The sequence below is a fragment of the Thalassophryne amazonica genome, chromosome 7, assembly GCF_902500255.1.
Source record: "Thalassophryne amazonica chromosome 7, fThaAma1.1, whole genome shotgun sequence".
In the NCBI taxonomy this organism is placed as follows: domain Eukaryota; kingdom Metazoa; phylum Chordata; class Actinopteri; order Batrachoidiformes; family Batrachoididae; genus Thalassophryne; species Thalassophryne amazonica.
The window spans coordinates 49,947,732-49,962,128 of NC_047109.1; the positions used below are offsets into that span (position 1 = coordinate 49,947,732).

General features: G+C 39.8%; 1 protein-coding gene across 2 annotated transcripts in view; it reads right to left on the reverse strand.

The window, feature by feature from the left end:
• Window positions 1–1,055: 1,055 nt before the first annotated feature.
• The window catches only part of si:dkeyp-97a10.2, a 42,560-nt gene continuing 29,218 nt past the window's right edge, over window positions 1,056–14,397 (reverse strand). For both annotated transcript variants that reach the window (XM_034174129.1, XM_034174128.1), the window contains exons 5-6: window positions 1,534–1,633; window positions 1,056–1,249 (exon numbers count right to left, since the gene is read on the reverse strand). In XM_034174129.1, coding sequence (XP_034030020.1) covers window positions 1,189–1,249; window positions 1,534–1,633 — 161 coding nt within the window. In that variant the 3' untranslated portion in view covers window positions 1,056–1,188. The remainder of the gene's footprint in view (window positions 1,250–1,533; window positions 1,634–14,397) is intronic.

The following is a 14,397-nucleotide window of genomic DNA, read 5'->3' on the forward strand; positions in this document are numbered from 1 at the left end:
TGCTCCAAAACCTGGATGTACCTTTCAGCATTGATGGTGCCCATGCCATGGGCACTAACACACCCCCATACCATCACAGATGCTGGCTTTTGAACTTTGCACTGGTAACAATCTGGATGGTCTTTTTCCTCTTTTGTCCAGAGGACACGACATCCATTATTTCCAAAAACAATTTGTAATGTGGACTCATCAAACCACAGCACACTTTTCCACTTTGCGTCTGTCCATTTCAAATCAGCTTGGGCCCAGAGAAGGTGGCAGTGTTTCTGGATGTTGTTGATATATGGCTTTCATTTTGCATGGTAGAGTTTTAACTTGCACTTGTAGATGTAGCAATGAACTGTGTTAACTGACAATGGTTTTCTGAAGTGTTCCTGAGCCCACACAGTAAGACCCTTTACACAATGATGTCAGTTGTTAATGCAGTGCCGTCTGAGGATCGAAGGTCTCTCAGGTCACTGGCCCAACTTTTTTGAAATGTGTTGCAGGAATCCATTTCAAAATGAGCAAATACGCGTATTTGCACAAAAACAAAAAAGTCTATTCGTTTGAACATTAAATATCTTGTCTTTGTGGTGTATTCAGTTGAATATAGGTTGAAGAGGATTTGCAAATTATTGTATTCTGTTTTTATTTACATTTTACACAACGTCCCAACTTCATTGGAATTGGGGTTGTATATTCCACAGTGTATGCATTAATCAGCCCAGTCCCACGTTTTTTTTTTCGTGCTGCTGTCTCGAAGTGATTCAAATTTTCGTGACTGGGTTTTTTTTTAAACTCACTATTACTAACCCTAATCCTAACCATAACCACCCCGACCCCCCCACCGCTGCACTTTTAATTACGTGCACCCGTCATGGAATGAATTAGAATAAATTTGTGCTCCCATGACGAAAACTGTGCACTTTTTGTGACAATATGACGAACCAGTAGATTAATGTATATTTCGTATGTATATTAGTTGGCATTAATACTGTCATGTGAAACGACATCATTATAAATGAGGCCCCAGAGGTTGGCAAAGGTATGAGCTTCAATCACTCCAGTCTGACATTTTCAAACCGACTGTTTACTTTTCACATTGTTTTACTGCAGTGCAAGGTCACGCTGCTCATTAAGCTCCCCCCACAGAGTCTGCTCCATTTCCTTTCCTTCTGTGAGACCGCTGAGTGTTTGAGCCTCTTTTTACAGTTTGTCATCCACGTCCTCATGCAGCCTCTCTCTTCTGTTGTTATGTTGCCTCCGCCTGAAAAGAAGCCAGAAGTCTGATTGTGATTGTGAGTAAACGTGATCATTTTTCTATCAGCAGCCATAGTCTGACCCGTCCAGCTTCATGTGCATCACTTATGTTACAGGATGGAATGTTTTTTCGTTTTACGCCACGGTTGCTCTGTCTTCTTACAGCAGCCAACACCAGTGTTTTATTTTGTGTCGGTGTGCTGCTTTATCTTCAGAGCACAGTCTGAAAGGAGATTTGTGTAAGTGCAGGATGACTCATTGGCTGCATCTTGTCTGTGTGCATTAATGTACCTGTACCACAGAAGAAGAGCCAACGCTCCTGCACACAGCAGCAGGACGACCAGGCACACCACTGCTGCTGTTGTCCCACCACCCTCCATCTCACACGGTGCTGTCCGGAAGGAAAACACCACCCAACAGGAAAAAACACACAGAGGTCAGCAGACACGACACAAAGGTTCACTGCATACAGAAAGATGCAACAAGAGCAAAGTCATAAAACATTCGGGATCATAACACCTCTCATAGAGTAATGGATTTTTAGAAGGGTTTACTCTGATTATATACATGACACTAAAATTAACTGATTAACAGGGAAACATTTTCATTCAAAAGTATTAAACATGCTGTATCTATAGACGTGTCTGGTAGCATGCAGAGGATCCCTATGGTGGTAAATGTGTGCATGTCTTCAGGGTATGGAAATAACCCCCCCAATGTGATGCTTATAGTGCAGCAGCTAAGAGAATATTTAGAGCAAAATCATGCAAATGGTGATACAAGCACCAAAGTTGGCACAAATACTCCTTAGACATTACTCATTTGAAAAAAACGACTGGCCACTTGAATTTTCAATAGGCGGCCAGGTAGGGGTCAATTGAATAATTACACAGGGGTCAAAATAAAAAAAATGCTCAAATCATTTTGAAAACTACACCACATTCTTTGTATGATTGTAAAGATTCCAAAAGGGTATAGTTTGGACTATCTATGACTGAATGATCAGGAGTTATGGGGTAAAAACGGCAAAAAGCACATCACACCTAAGATGGCGGAGCGGTAGCAGCGTCATGACTGAGCGCTAGCAGCAATTAAGAGATTATCGCCCCGTTTGCGCTTAAACTGCCTTGTTTCTGCTTACAATCGATTTTAGAATGATTAAGAGGTTTTACATTGTCATCTGACAGTTAATAATCACATTATTAGTGTGAAGTTCACTGATCCACAGCAGGATTGTTTTCCACTGGCGCGGCTCCACCTGAAGCCCGAGGCATCAGCGCAGTTCCAACGGCGCGGCTTCACCGAGGCCCGAGGCATCAGTGCACATCCACCGGCGCGACTCCACCTGAAGCCCGAGGTGCCAGCGCAGTTTCACCGGCGTGGCTTTACCGAGGCCCGAGGCGCCAGTGCGGAGTTATCTGACCATGGGTCCGAAGAAGGCACTGACGGCGGAGGAGGGAGACGATATCAAGAAGTCCCTGGACTTTTTGTCTGAGGAAATCTCTGTTGTTAAAATGCAGCAGAAATCCATTATGGAGCTGGTGGAAGAAGTGAAGGCTCTCCGGATCCAGAATGTAGAGAAAGACCGGCATCTGGTGTACCTGGAGAACCGTGTTGCGGAGTTGGAACAGTACACAAGGATGAACGACGTTATTATTACAGGAATTCATATTAAACCTCGATCCTACGCACGGGCGGTGTCAGAAGACAGCGGAGGGGAGGCCAGTGAGCAGGAGACCAGCTCAGTGGAACAACAGGTGGCTGACTTCCTGCAATCTAAAGATATTCAAATGGACTGTAATAACATTGAAGCGTGCCACCCCCTGCCCAGGAGAGAGGATGAAGACAAGCGAGCAGTTATAATGAGGTTTGTCAACAGAAAACATAAAATGGCATTGTTAAAACAGGGACGGAAACTCAAAGGAACAAACGTATTCATAAATGAACATTTGACCAAAAGAAACGCAGACATCGCCAGGAAAGCTCGTCTCTTAAAAAAGCAGGGAAAAATTCAACAGACATGGACATCCAACTGCAAAACATTTATCAAATTGAATGGAACACCAGAACAAGCGAAGGTTATGGTAATCAGGAACATCGAGGAACTGGACAAATACGACCAATAAGGTATGAGGACACAAACACATCACAACACCATGACACAGACCAGAGGAACCTATTCATCTACTACCTATTCATCTACATCTGGAGACAAGAAGGATATAACTCAAAGGATTGCTGATCATGGAAAACTAGAACTGAGAACATTTAAATACACAGACCACAATGTACTGGACTTGGAGCACGATATAGACCCGGACAATAATTTCTTCTCAAATATCAATGACAGTTGTTGCTATTATACAGATGAACAGTTTAATCGGATCATTAAAACGGATAACAAATGATCAATAATCCATTTCAACAGCAGAAGTCTATATGCAAACTTTAACAACATTAAAGAATATTTAAGTCAATTTAAAAAAATATTTAACATAATTGCTATATCAGAAACATGGATCAATGAAGATAAAGGAATGGATTTTGAACTGGATGGATATGAATTTAACTGTATAAACAGAAAGAATAAGAGTGGAGGAGGAGTGGCTGTGTATGTGGATAAGAACATGGATTATAAAATAGTAGACAATATGACAACTGTGATCGATAACTTATTAGAATGTTTAACTATTGAAATATGTGAAGAAAAAAGCAAAAATGTATTAGTCAGCTGTATATATAGAGCACCAGGATCTAGTATTGAAACATTCACTGACTGTATGGGAAAAATGTTCTCAAAAACTAATCAAAAAACTGTGTTCATTTGTGGTGACTTAAATATTGATCTGCTCAATCCAAATAAGCATAAAATAACAGATGAATTTATCAGTATAATGTACAGTATGAGTTTATATCCAAAAATCACCAGGCCAAGCAGAATTACATCCCATAGTGCCACCTTAATTGATAATATATTCAGCAATGATATTGAGAATAACACTGAGTGGATTATTAATCAATGACATTAGTGATCATCTACCAGTTTTCATCGTTTATAATAGAAACCATCGGCGGAATCAGCCAGAGGAGAAAATAAAATACAGGCGAGTGCGGACAGAGGAAAACATGAACACACTAAAGAAGGATTTACAGGAGCAAAACTGGGAAAAGGTATACAGTGAAAGTGATGTTGATAGTGCATATGAAACTTTTTTACAAATATTTACATCATTATATGATAAAAATTGTCCAATTAAACAAGACTACAGAAAACAAAAAATCCAAGATCGACCATGGATGACGAAAGGGTGTATGCATGTAATAAGAAAAATACACTTACAGTTTCAGTTTGTACAGGGGTCGAAAGTTAAAGTTGCTCCAATTTTGGTTAAAAAAAAAAAAAAAATGCAAATTATTAGTTGAGTTAACAGGGTTTTAAAAAGGAATAGTTTGGACCATGTATCATGCTTAGTTATCATGTTACAGCGTAACTTATGTCACATGTCGTAGAATCCAATGGATGTTGACCTTGTTTGACCTTTACTTTGGAGACCAAACATTCAACACAATCAAAACTATTCCATTTATTAATCCTATTAGCTCAACCAATAATTTGCATCACTTTTTACCAAAACTGAAGGAACTTTAACTTTTGACCCCTGTACAAACTGAAACTGACCTTTGTCACCATTTTTGCTGTTTTTACCCTATAGCTCCTGATCATTCAGTCATAGATAGTCCAAACTATATCTTTTTGGAATCTTTACGATAAGACAAATAATGTAGTGTAGTTTCAAAATGATTTGAGCATTTTTAATTTTGACCCCTGTGTAATTCCTCAATTGACCCCTACCTGGCTGCCTATTGAAAATTCAATTCAATGGCCAGTTGGTTTTCATTTCATTTATGTATATACATCCATTCATGCATTTAAGGTCCTCAACACATTCCAAAAAAGTTGGAAAAGAGGCAGTTTAGGGTCGGTAATGAAGCAAAAGAGAAAAAATATATAATGATGTTTAAAACAGGTGACGTCAACAGGTGACTGTTATCATGATTTGGTACTAAAGCAGTGTCCAGGAAAAGCTGAATCTTTGAGGAGTAGACCTTCAGTTTGTCAACAAATGGGTAAAAAATTAATTCAAATGTTGAAAAACATTTGGAAGAGAATTACATATTTGTTTCTCTGGAGTGCACAATGTCATGACACATTTCAAGGAATCTGACAGAAATTCAGTGAGTAAAAGGCAAGACTGCAAGCCCAAGGTGAATACCTGTGGTCTCATTCATCAATAGTGGATATAATAATAATATGAGCAAGAGATTACTTTCAGAAAACTTTGTCAAGCACTACAATATGAAGTTACATTCACAAATGTCACATAAGACTTGGTCTTGGTCTATGCTGTGGTATTATTATTACTGGCTATTGAAATGAAGGCAACATCATTTAATACCACTGGTATACAAATATTTAGAAACTGTCTGCTTCAGAAAAAAAGGGGTTTTTATTATGGATTTTGGCATGTTGAATTCAAATATGACAATGGCTAATTGGCTACTGTTTCCAAGATATACAAGGTTTTACAAATTGCGTCTGCATAATTATATTGTGTTAACATAGAGTTTTCATGAAAAATCATAAACATAGGTCTTGTTTTGTTTGTTTGACTGTTTGTATAATATTTCACCTGTTGTCTTTTTGTAACACTTTAAAATCAGCAAAAGGGTTATATGTCACGTGACATGGATTCTTCATACCATTTGTCATTGTGTTTTATTGACCATGCAATAGGTCTTTATAAGCGCGCAATTTTGGTGCTATACAAAATGTGCTATTGCACATTTGCTGCATTCCTAATCATTTCTTAAAGCTACAGCCAATCAACAATTTCAAACAACATTTTCATTCTCCATGGCCCAAAATTAGTAAAGTTTGACTATCTTTATTTCAGAAGCATTTTGGCTGTAGATCAGTGTACTCAGTTTAAGTCAATAATAATTGCGCCCTCTGCTGAATGAAAGTAGTATGTTCACTTTGTTTCCACCAGCAACTGTTGAGGCTGGCTCCAAAACAGCAGCTCGGTCTCACATTTTTTTTCATGCCCCCATCATGAAAAGCAGGTGCTTTTTGTAGCCCATTTTAAAACGTCCAACTTTAGAGCAGAAATAAACATTTGCACCCTATTACAAAAAACAGTTTTGGTCAATATAGATAGTTTCCTCCTCCATGAAAACTATACAGGGGTGAATTTTTTCTAATTTCTTAGTTTAAGACTTTTTAATTAATAAAATTCTGTATAATTCTGGGCGTGGTTGCTTTGAGTGACAGCAGCTGTGTCCATTGACTCCTCCCCTCGTAGCATCTGACCATAATGCCACATTCACATCGCACGACACGCGATGCCACAAATTCACGTCTGTTGCCTGGGGAAGGACGTGCCACCATCGCCCGGTGTCTCGCTCTGCTTTTGCTGTGAAAATTAGCCCCAATGGGTCATCAAATAGGAGGAGCTTCCATTCCGCTCGCCGTCATGTCAACATGCCGGACCTTGATCACACCGAGCGAGTTGCTGTGCTCTATTTGTTGTGGAAAGCTGACAACGTCGCCAGTGGTGCCAACCCTGGGTTCACAACATCCTCATGAGACGTTCCCAATTTGGGGAGTTTCATCATTTGCTGCAGGAACTGCGTCTGGATGATGGTCGCTTTCAGCGGTACTTCCGCCTCTCCAGGACCCAGTTTGAGGACCTCCTGTCACGTTTGTGCACAATTTAAAAAAAACTGGCTGCCGCTGCAGTTCCTCGCTCTTCTCTCCAGCTCTGTCATAATTGTGTTATAAACCAGTCACCATTTGTTTTATTATACATCTGTGTAGTTAATAAAATTGTCTCACGGACGATTCCTTCATGCGCACATGTGAAAAAAAAACTGGCTGCTGCTGCCGCTGCTGTAGTGCTGCTGCTCGCTCTCCCCTCAAACTCTGTCGTAATTGTGTCATAAACCAGTCACCATTTGTTTTATTATACATCTGTGTAGTTAATAAATAAAATAATCTTCATGGACGATTCGTTCGCACGCGCATGTGAATAAAACTGGCTGTTGCCGCTGCTGTGGTGCTGCTGCTCGTTCTCGCCTCCAACTCTGTCATTATTGTGTTATAAACCAGTCACCATTTGTTTTGTTATACATCTGTGTAGTTAATAAAATAATCCTCACGGACGATTCGTTCACGCGCGCACATAAAACAAAATGGCTGCTGCCACTGCTGCGGTGCTGCTGCTCACTCTCCCCTCAAACTCTGTCAGAATTGTGAAATAAAGGACAAAAGGGACATAAGTCCTGCTCACAGGCTGGCTGCCAGAGACAGGACATGTCCACATCAAGTATAAACTCCAGACATCTCACGTCACTATATATCCAGTCCCTGATTGGTCATCGCAAAGTGACAAGATGAAAAAGTTCAGATTTTTCAACTTGGGTAGGAGTGCGCCACGCCACAAACGCCAGTCGCTCAAAATCGCCTCATACGCGTTGTTTCATTCACGTCCATTGCGTGGCTTGAACTTTTGTGGTGCCACAACGCGTCCTTCCATAGGGATTACATGGCAACCTGTCACTCGCGTCGTCCGGTGTGAATACGGCATAATGGAGCCACTAACACTTTACAAACACCTGGAACTTGACTTGAATTGTTGTGCGGTGAAACGCCCTAATGAATCATCTAAGACGTCCCTGTTGCAATATTCACGCTAAGTGAAACTCTCATCTTATTTGATGTTGTATGCTAACAGTGTTAGTATACAACCTGAAGCGACATTGTTATTGGTTATTTTCTGTTCCAAAATGACTTTATGGCACACAAAACGGCATTTAAAGATGAAAAATTAGCACCAACACTCGGCATTTAAAGATGAAAAATTAGCACCAACACTCAATGCCGAGGGTGCCGCCGCCATGTTGAAATACCCTCTACGATGACGTCATTTGAACTAGCCAATCAGTGAGGAGATCCAGTCAAATATCGCTAGGTGCGTGTTTGCCGTATCCGGCAAAATATACACTACGGGAGAAAAAAGAGTTTTCCTGGTTCCGTCACAGCTTCTGTAGAAAAACGAGTAATGTTTTTGTGGTGCGTTTATTTTTTATTTCAGTATATCTAACCCTACCCTTTGTGATATTGTTTATCATTAACTTTATTGAATGTGACCTGTAACATCACGTGCAAAGCCTGTAGAAAAGCAATGGGTGACAACACACAGGCTCTGTCCAGTATATATACAGTCTATGGTTCAATCCCTTGTCCCTGTCTGAGGTCCTATTGGTTAGATGTTGATCTTGGTTACTTTACCTTTGTTTTACACTTTTGCCATTTTTGAGTTGTGCTTTAGTTTTCTGGCACTGATGTTTGGTTCAGTCCCTTTTATTAATGAACAGATTTTGAGGATCATATTTAGAGTTTTAGTTATACTCACCCTGTGTTGTAAGATGTGGGTATGGAACATTGGTGATATTTTAGATATTTAGATCTTAGCTAAAATTACAGTAAATGGTAAATAAATGGACTGCATTTATATAGCGCTTTTTTCAAAGTGCTTTACAATAATGCCTCATATTCACCCCGATGTGAGGGTGAATGTAGGTACTCAAGGTACTCACCACACACCAGGAGCAACTAGGGGATTAAGAACCTTGCCCAAGGGCCCTTAGTGATTTTCCAGTCAGGGTGTGATTTGAACTGAGCCCAATGTGGTTAAAGCCCAATGCTTTAACCACTAGACCATCACCTCCCCAGTGTTGGTGTTTATCAGGCCACTGACCAATAAATAGCTGAAGGGGGGAAAACAGGAACTGAAAGAGTGGGGGTGATAAACCTAAATTTTACATGATGCAGGTTTAGAAATTAAGAGAAAACAGCTATAAATTAATTAACATAATGGAAAAGTGACAACAAATGTTCTGTCATGTTAACGAATAGAATGAGTTTTTTTGTGGTGTTCATAAAATGAAGTCAAGTTGTCTGATAAATGTTGGCCAAGAATCAGTGTGACAAGCTTAAACAGGAAACCTGAGGAACTGTTTGCTGATGGTGAAGAAATTCAATTTTAGGAAGTGATGATGTCCCTGTCTGGGGGGGCACTGAGCAACAGAGCTGGTTTTTGATGTGCTGAACAAAGACAAAAGTAAGACGTTAACAAGATCGTAAGTTCAGTATTTATTTCTGAAATGCTGATTTGGTAACATTTTATTGACCGAACTGTAATGAAATCCTTGTTTGTCACAATAACCAAAGTTAAAGAAAGGCCTAAACACCCCAGAGAAGTTAACAGCAGGAAGTCATGTTACAATGTATGATGTTTTACACTTTACAAATAAAAATTTTTGATGTTAAATGAAATTATTCATTTTTTGGATGCAATGTATTCTGTGATGGCCCCTCCACAGGCGTATGAATCCTACGGGCACAGTGGATCGTCTCTGCGGGTCCTGCGCACCCTGTCCCTGCTGTTCTCTGCGGAGAACCGACTCCAGCTCCTTTAAGGATGGTACTGATAAAGGTTACAATTTTGTTCTGAACGATTATATGTACAAAATGAGCATACACACAAAAGCATGGGGTTCCTCCATCTCCATGCCAACGTTCAGATGAATCAAAAAGTGAAATGACCATGGAAATGTGTGGCGCATTTCCACAGCTATTGTTGCACATGTAGAGGTGATGCTGGGACACTGTTAGTAGTGTGAAAATTTGAATTCATCAGAGTTATGTGACACAAACAGACTCAACAAGCTCATCAGGAGAGCTGGGTTGATCCTGGGGGCTGAGCTGGAGTCTGTGGTGGAGGTGTCAGAGAGGAGGATGCTGAGGAAACTGCTCAGCATCCTGGACAACAGCTGCCACCCCCTGCATCCCACACTGACATCCTGTCAGAGCACCTTCAGCCACAGACTGAGACCACCAAGGTGCACCACAGAATGCCACAAGAGGTCTTTCCTACCAGTGGCAATCAGACTGTATAATTCCTCCCCCTTCTGCAAGACAAATACATACTGAACAGAGTTATTCAGTTATTCAGAGTTACGTGCAACATTGTCAAACATCTTGTGCAAATGTCTTCCACTCACTGTGTGTTAAAAAAAAAACATTGTTCACTGTTTCTGTGAGATCAGATTTTAAGGTTTTACAATTAACCTATAAAATTATTCATGGATCTAGCACCTCCCTTAGCTGATCGAGTCAGGTACTATGTACCGGCCAGTTCAATATTAAAGATTTATAAAGCTTGATATTCAAATTCATTACATTTCTGGTTCTCACATTTGATCTTAATAATTATTAATATTAAAATTTGCTACATTTACCATGCCCACATGTGACGCACAATTAATCTCAAAGATTAATAATTACTAAAATTAATTAAATTTGCTGCATTTCTGGTGAGGCACATTGAAACACTGTTAATCTTAAAGATGAATAATTATATTTAAATTTGCTACACACCATTAGCTCTATTGTTTGTCCTGCTGTCCCCCAAATTCCATTGTTTTCTAAGGCTGATAGCAATGCCTTTAATTTCTTTGTTGACAAGATTACAGATGCTAGGGCAAACACTTCTCCTTTAAATTTGTACAGTTCTGCCTGTGACCTTCCTCCTCCTCATATGGGGACAACTTTCATGCCTGTGACAATGCACGAAGTGACTGCTCTGCTTCGCCAAATTAAAGTTTCCACCTCTCCTCATGATGCCCTTCCCACAGCACTGTTTAAAGAAGTGTTTGGTATTATTAGACTATGTGTTACAGATATCTTTTATACATCACTTCTGATGCGTGTGGTTCCCACCTCTTGAACAAAAATATTGGAGAAACTTTTTAGAGAAACATCAAGTTTTAGAAGAATGCCAGTTGAGTTTTTGCAAGCTGCATTATTTAGGGTTTCAAGCAACATCATGATGGCATGCGACTCTGGAAATACACACTTGTGGTTTTATTAGGTCTGCAGCTTTTTGACACTGATCATAAGATTCTGATTAATAGACTTCGAGATGTGGTTGGGCTCTTGGGAGTGGTTTTAGAATGACTTTAATCATACCTATCTGACTGATGTTTTAGTGTTTCTATAAATCAGTTTCTGTCTGAATCGAGTCAGTTTACCTGTGGGGCACCTCAGGGTTCTGTCTTGGGCCCAGTACTCTTTCTTTTATATCTGCTTTGTTTCAGTCAGATAATTAGCAAATACAGTGACGTGTCTTACCACATTTCATGATCATATCCAGATCTTCCTTGACTAACTGCTTGTCTAACATCAACCAGTTGTTGTTTATTCGGCTGCTCCCAGTTTTGTTCAGGGTCGCCAGAGTGGATACAGCCAGATCCGCATTGGTAATTTGCACAAGTTTTACGCTGGATGCCCTTCCTGACGCAACTCCAGTTTTACCTGGAGAAACACACACAGCCGCTGTCCCAAAGTCTAACATCAACCAGTGATAAGTGATAATTACCTAAAATGGAATTCTGAGAAAACTAACTCTAATTGTTGCCCCTGACAGTGTCATTCCACCAAAACAGCACATAGGTCCTTTAGCTTCTTCTGTCCGGCCCTATGTGTGGAACCTAGGCATTATTTTTGACTCAGCAATGTCCTTGGCGCGCCACTCTGAGTTAATAAAAAAAACTGTTGCTTTCATATATTTCTAAATTGAAACCGCTTCTGTTCAAAGTTGAATTAGAGATGATTATTTGGGCTTTTATATCCTCACGTCCGGACTATTGTAATCATCCTTTTAACTGTCTAAATAAGGAGCTTGACTGCATTAAGGTCATCCAGAACTCTGCTACAAGGCTTTTAACTGAAACACACAAACAGGATCATGTCATGCCTGCTTTAGACTCCCTTCACTGGATACCTGTGAAGCTTTTTTTTTTTTTTTTTTTTTTTTTTACAGTGTGTGGCATGATGTGGTGCACCGCAGCAGTGGTGGGCACAGTTCCGGTAATCCGCTAACTGCTAATTATCAAAGCTAATGTTTTCAATAGCGGATTAGCTTTTCAGATTTCTTTGATAACCATCAGCGGACCAATTAGCTTCAGATAACTTTTAGGCTGCTAACATGTTTTTGCAGGCAAGGTGAATAAAGCTTAACAGTTAAAAACATTTGTGAAGTCTGAAATCAAAGATTTTAGTGCCTGCCTATTACATGTTTTGTAGCAGACAGCTATGAGTGGGACAGCTCTATCCTCTGCAGCAGTGATTTTCAACCTTTTTTGAGCCGCAGCACCCTTTTTATATTTACAAAATCCTGCGGCACACCACCAACCAAAATAATATTATAAGGCTATTACCTCTGGTTTTGCGCAAAACCCAATTATCGCAATAGAAAATTGATACAGAAAACACAGCATTTCGAAAATCCTCAAGCATTTTGCGCTCTGATCTCAAGTAGGGCTGTCACGATTAGAAATTTCTGGAGATGATTAATTGTCAGACAAATAATTGTGATTGACGAATATATTGTCTATTTTTTTCCCCCTTCTTTATATTCTACTATTGTAGTATAATTACACAACTCTGGAAGAACGTTTGGCTTCTGTGAGTTGAGAAACTGGGAATGGTGCAACATTTTTATCTTCATTTTACATACAGTCCCAACTTTTTCTGATTTGTGGTTGTTTCTGTTGCATTTCTGAAATTGTTTCTCCTCATCAGTCACGTTTTGTGCTTAAACACTGCATTAAGCTCAAGACTGAACAAATAAATACCTTTGGAAAATAACAGCTGTTAAAGTTCAGAGTTCTCACCTGCTTTTTGTGATCTCTGCATCTGAACATTGTTTTTTTTTTTTTGTGGCTCAGTTCATTCATATATTCTCATTTTTTAAATATCCCAGCTAACACTGGAACGTTGCCTGAACGTTACATCAAAGTGGCAGTAACGCTGCATCACAACGGTGTAGGAACGTTCATTTGTAGACTCTCCACAACGTTCCAGGAATGTTGCCAAGAACGTTGCCAACCAACCAAACTAGAACGTCCTCAGGAGGTTGTGACACAACATTGCTGCAACATTGTTGCAATGTCCCCCAACACGAAGGAACACTGTGAACACTGCATGAGTCTGTAAATTGCAAGTTTATTACTTTAGAAGTATTATTACAATAGCAATGCATTAAGCCATGGACAAGTTCTCAGTAACTTGATTAGTTCTCATCCGCCCTCCAGTATTATTACAATTACAATAGCATTAAGCCAGGGATCAGTTCTCATCCATGATGTGACCCATGACTAAGGTTTAAAGATTATTTTCACTGTGCAATTGAATACACTAGAAAATGAAATTTCTTTTCTCAGTGACTTCAGTGCAATAAAAATTCAATAGAATAATTTACCTTACATAAATAAATAAACACATAAAATAATACAGTCATAGAAACAGGTAAAATACACTGCAATCTCTCAGGTACTAAGCCAGGTGACATCATCCAGTATTATTACAGTTACAATAGCATTACGCCATGGATAAGTTCTCAGTATAAAATGAACTAGAAGGGTCAACGTTAAACAAAAACTGAAGATGTCTCCACCGCCCACCCTTTAAAGCAGCAACATCAGTCCCGGATCAAGACCGGTTTGGACCGATGTAGTTGCATCGGTCAGACTTTTTTACGCATTGTTCGTCATCGGTAAAAAAAAACAAAAAAAACCAAAACTCAAATAATCCTGAATAGTGCCGAACGTGTCCCCGTAGTGAACACAGCTTTTGATTTGTTCCCACAATGTTGGGTGGATCAAAAAAGGTGGATCAAAACAAACAGCGTCAGTCCAGTCGAGTTGATGATCATGGCATCCAGGAAAAAAGTTGTGCAAAGAAAATTGGGCACTTATTTCATGTCTCCCCCGCACCTTACAGAGGGGGAGGCATAAGTTCTCAGTATAAAATGAATCACCTCTCATCTGACCCATGACTAATTGTGGCATCATCACTCATGGCACTGCCGTCCATGGCGTCATCATTCACTACACAATGGTCCATGGCATCAGCATCCACATCGTCGCCCAGGGCTTCATCCACCCCAGCATCTGAGTCAGCATTAACACCAGTACCAATTCTTTCATCCTCCTTCTTTGCCTAAAAAACAAAGAAAACCATTCATAAAA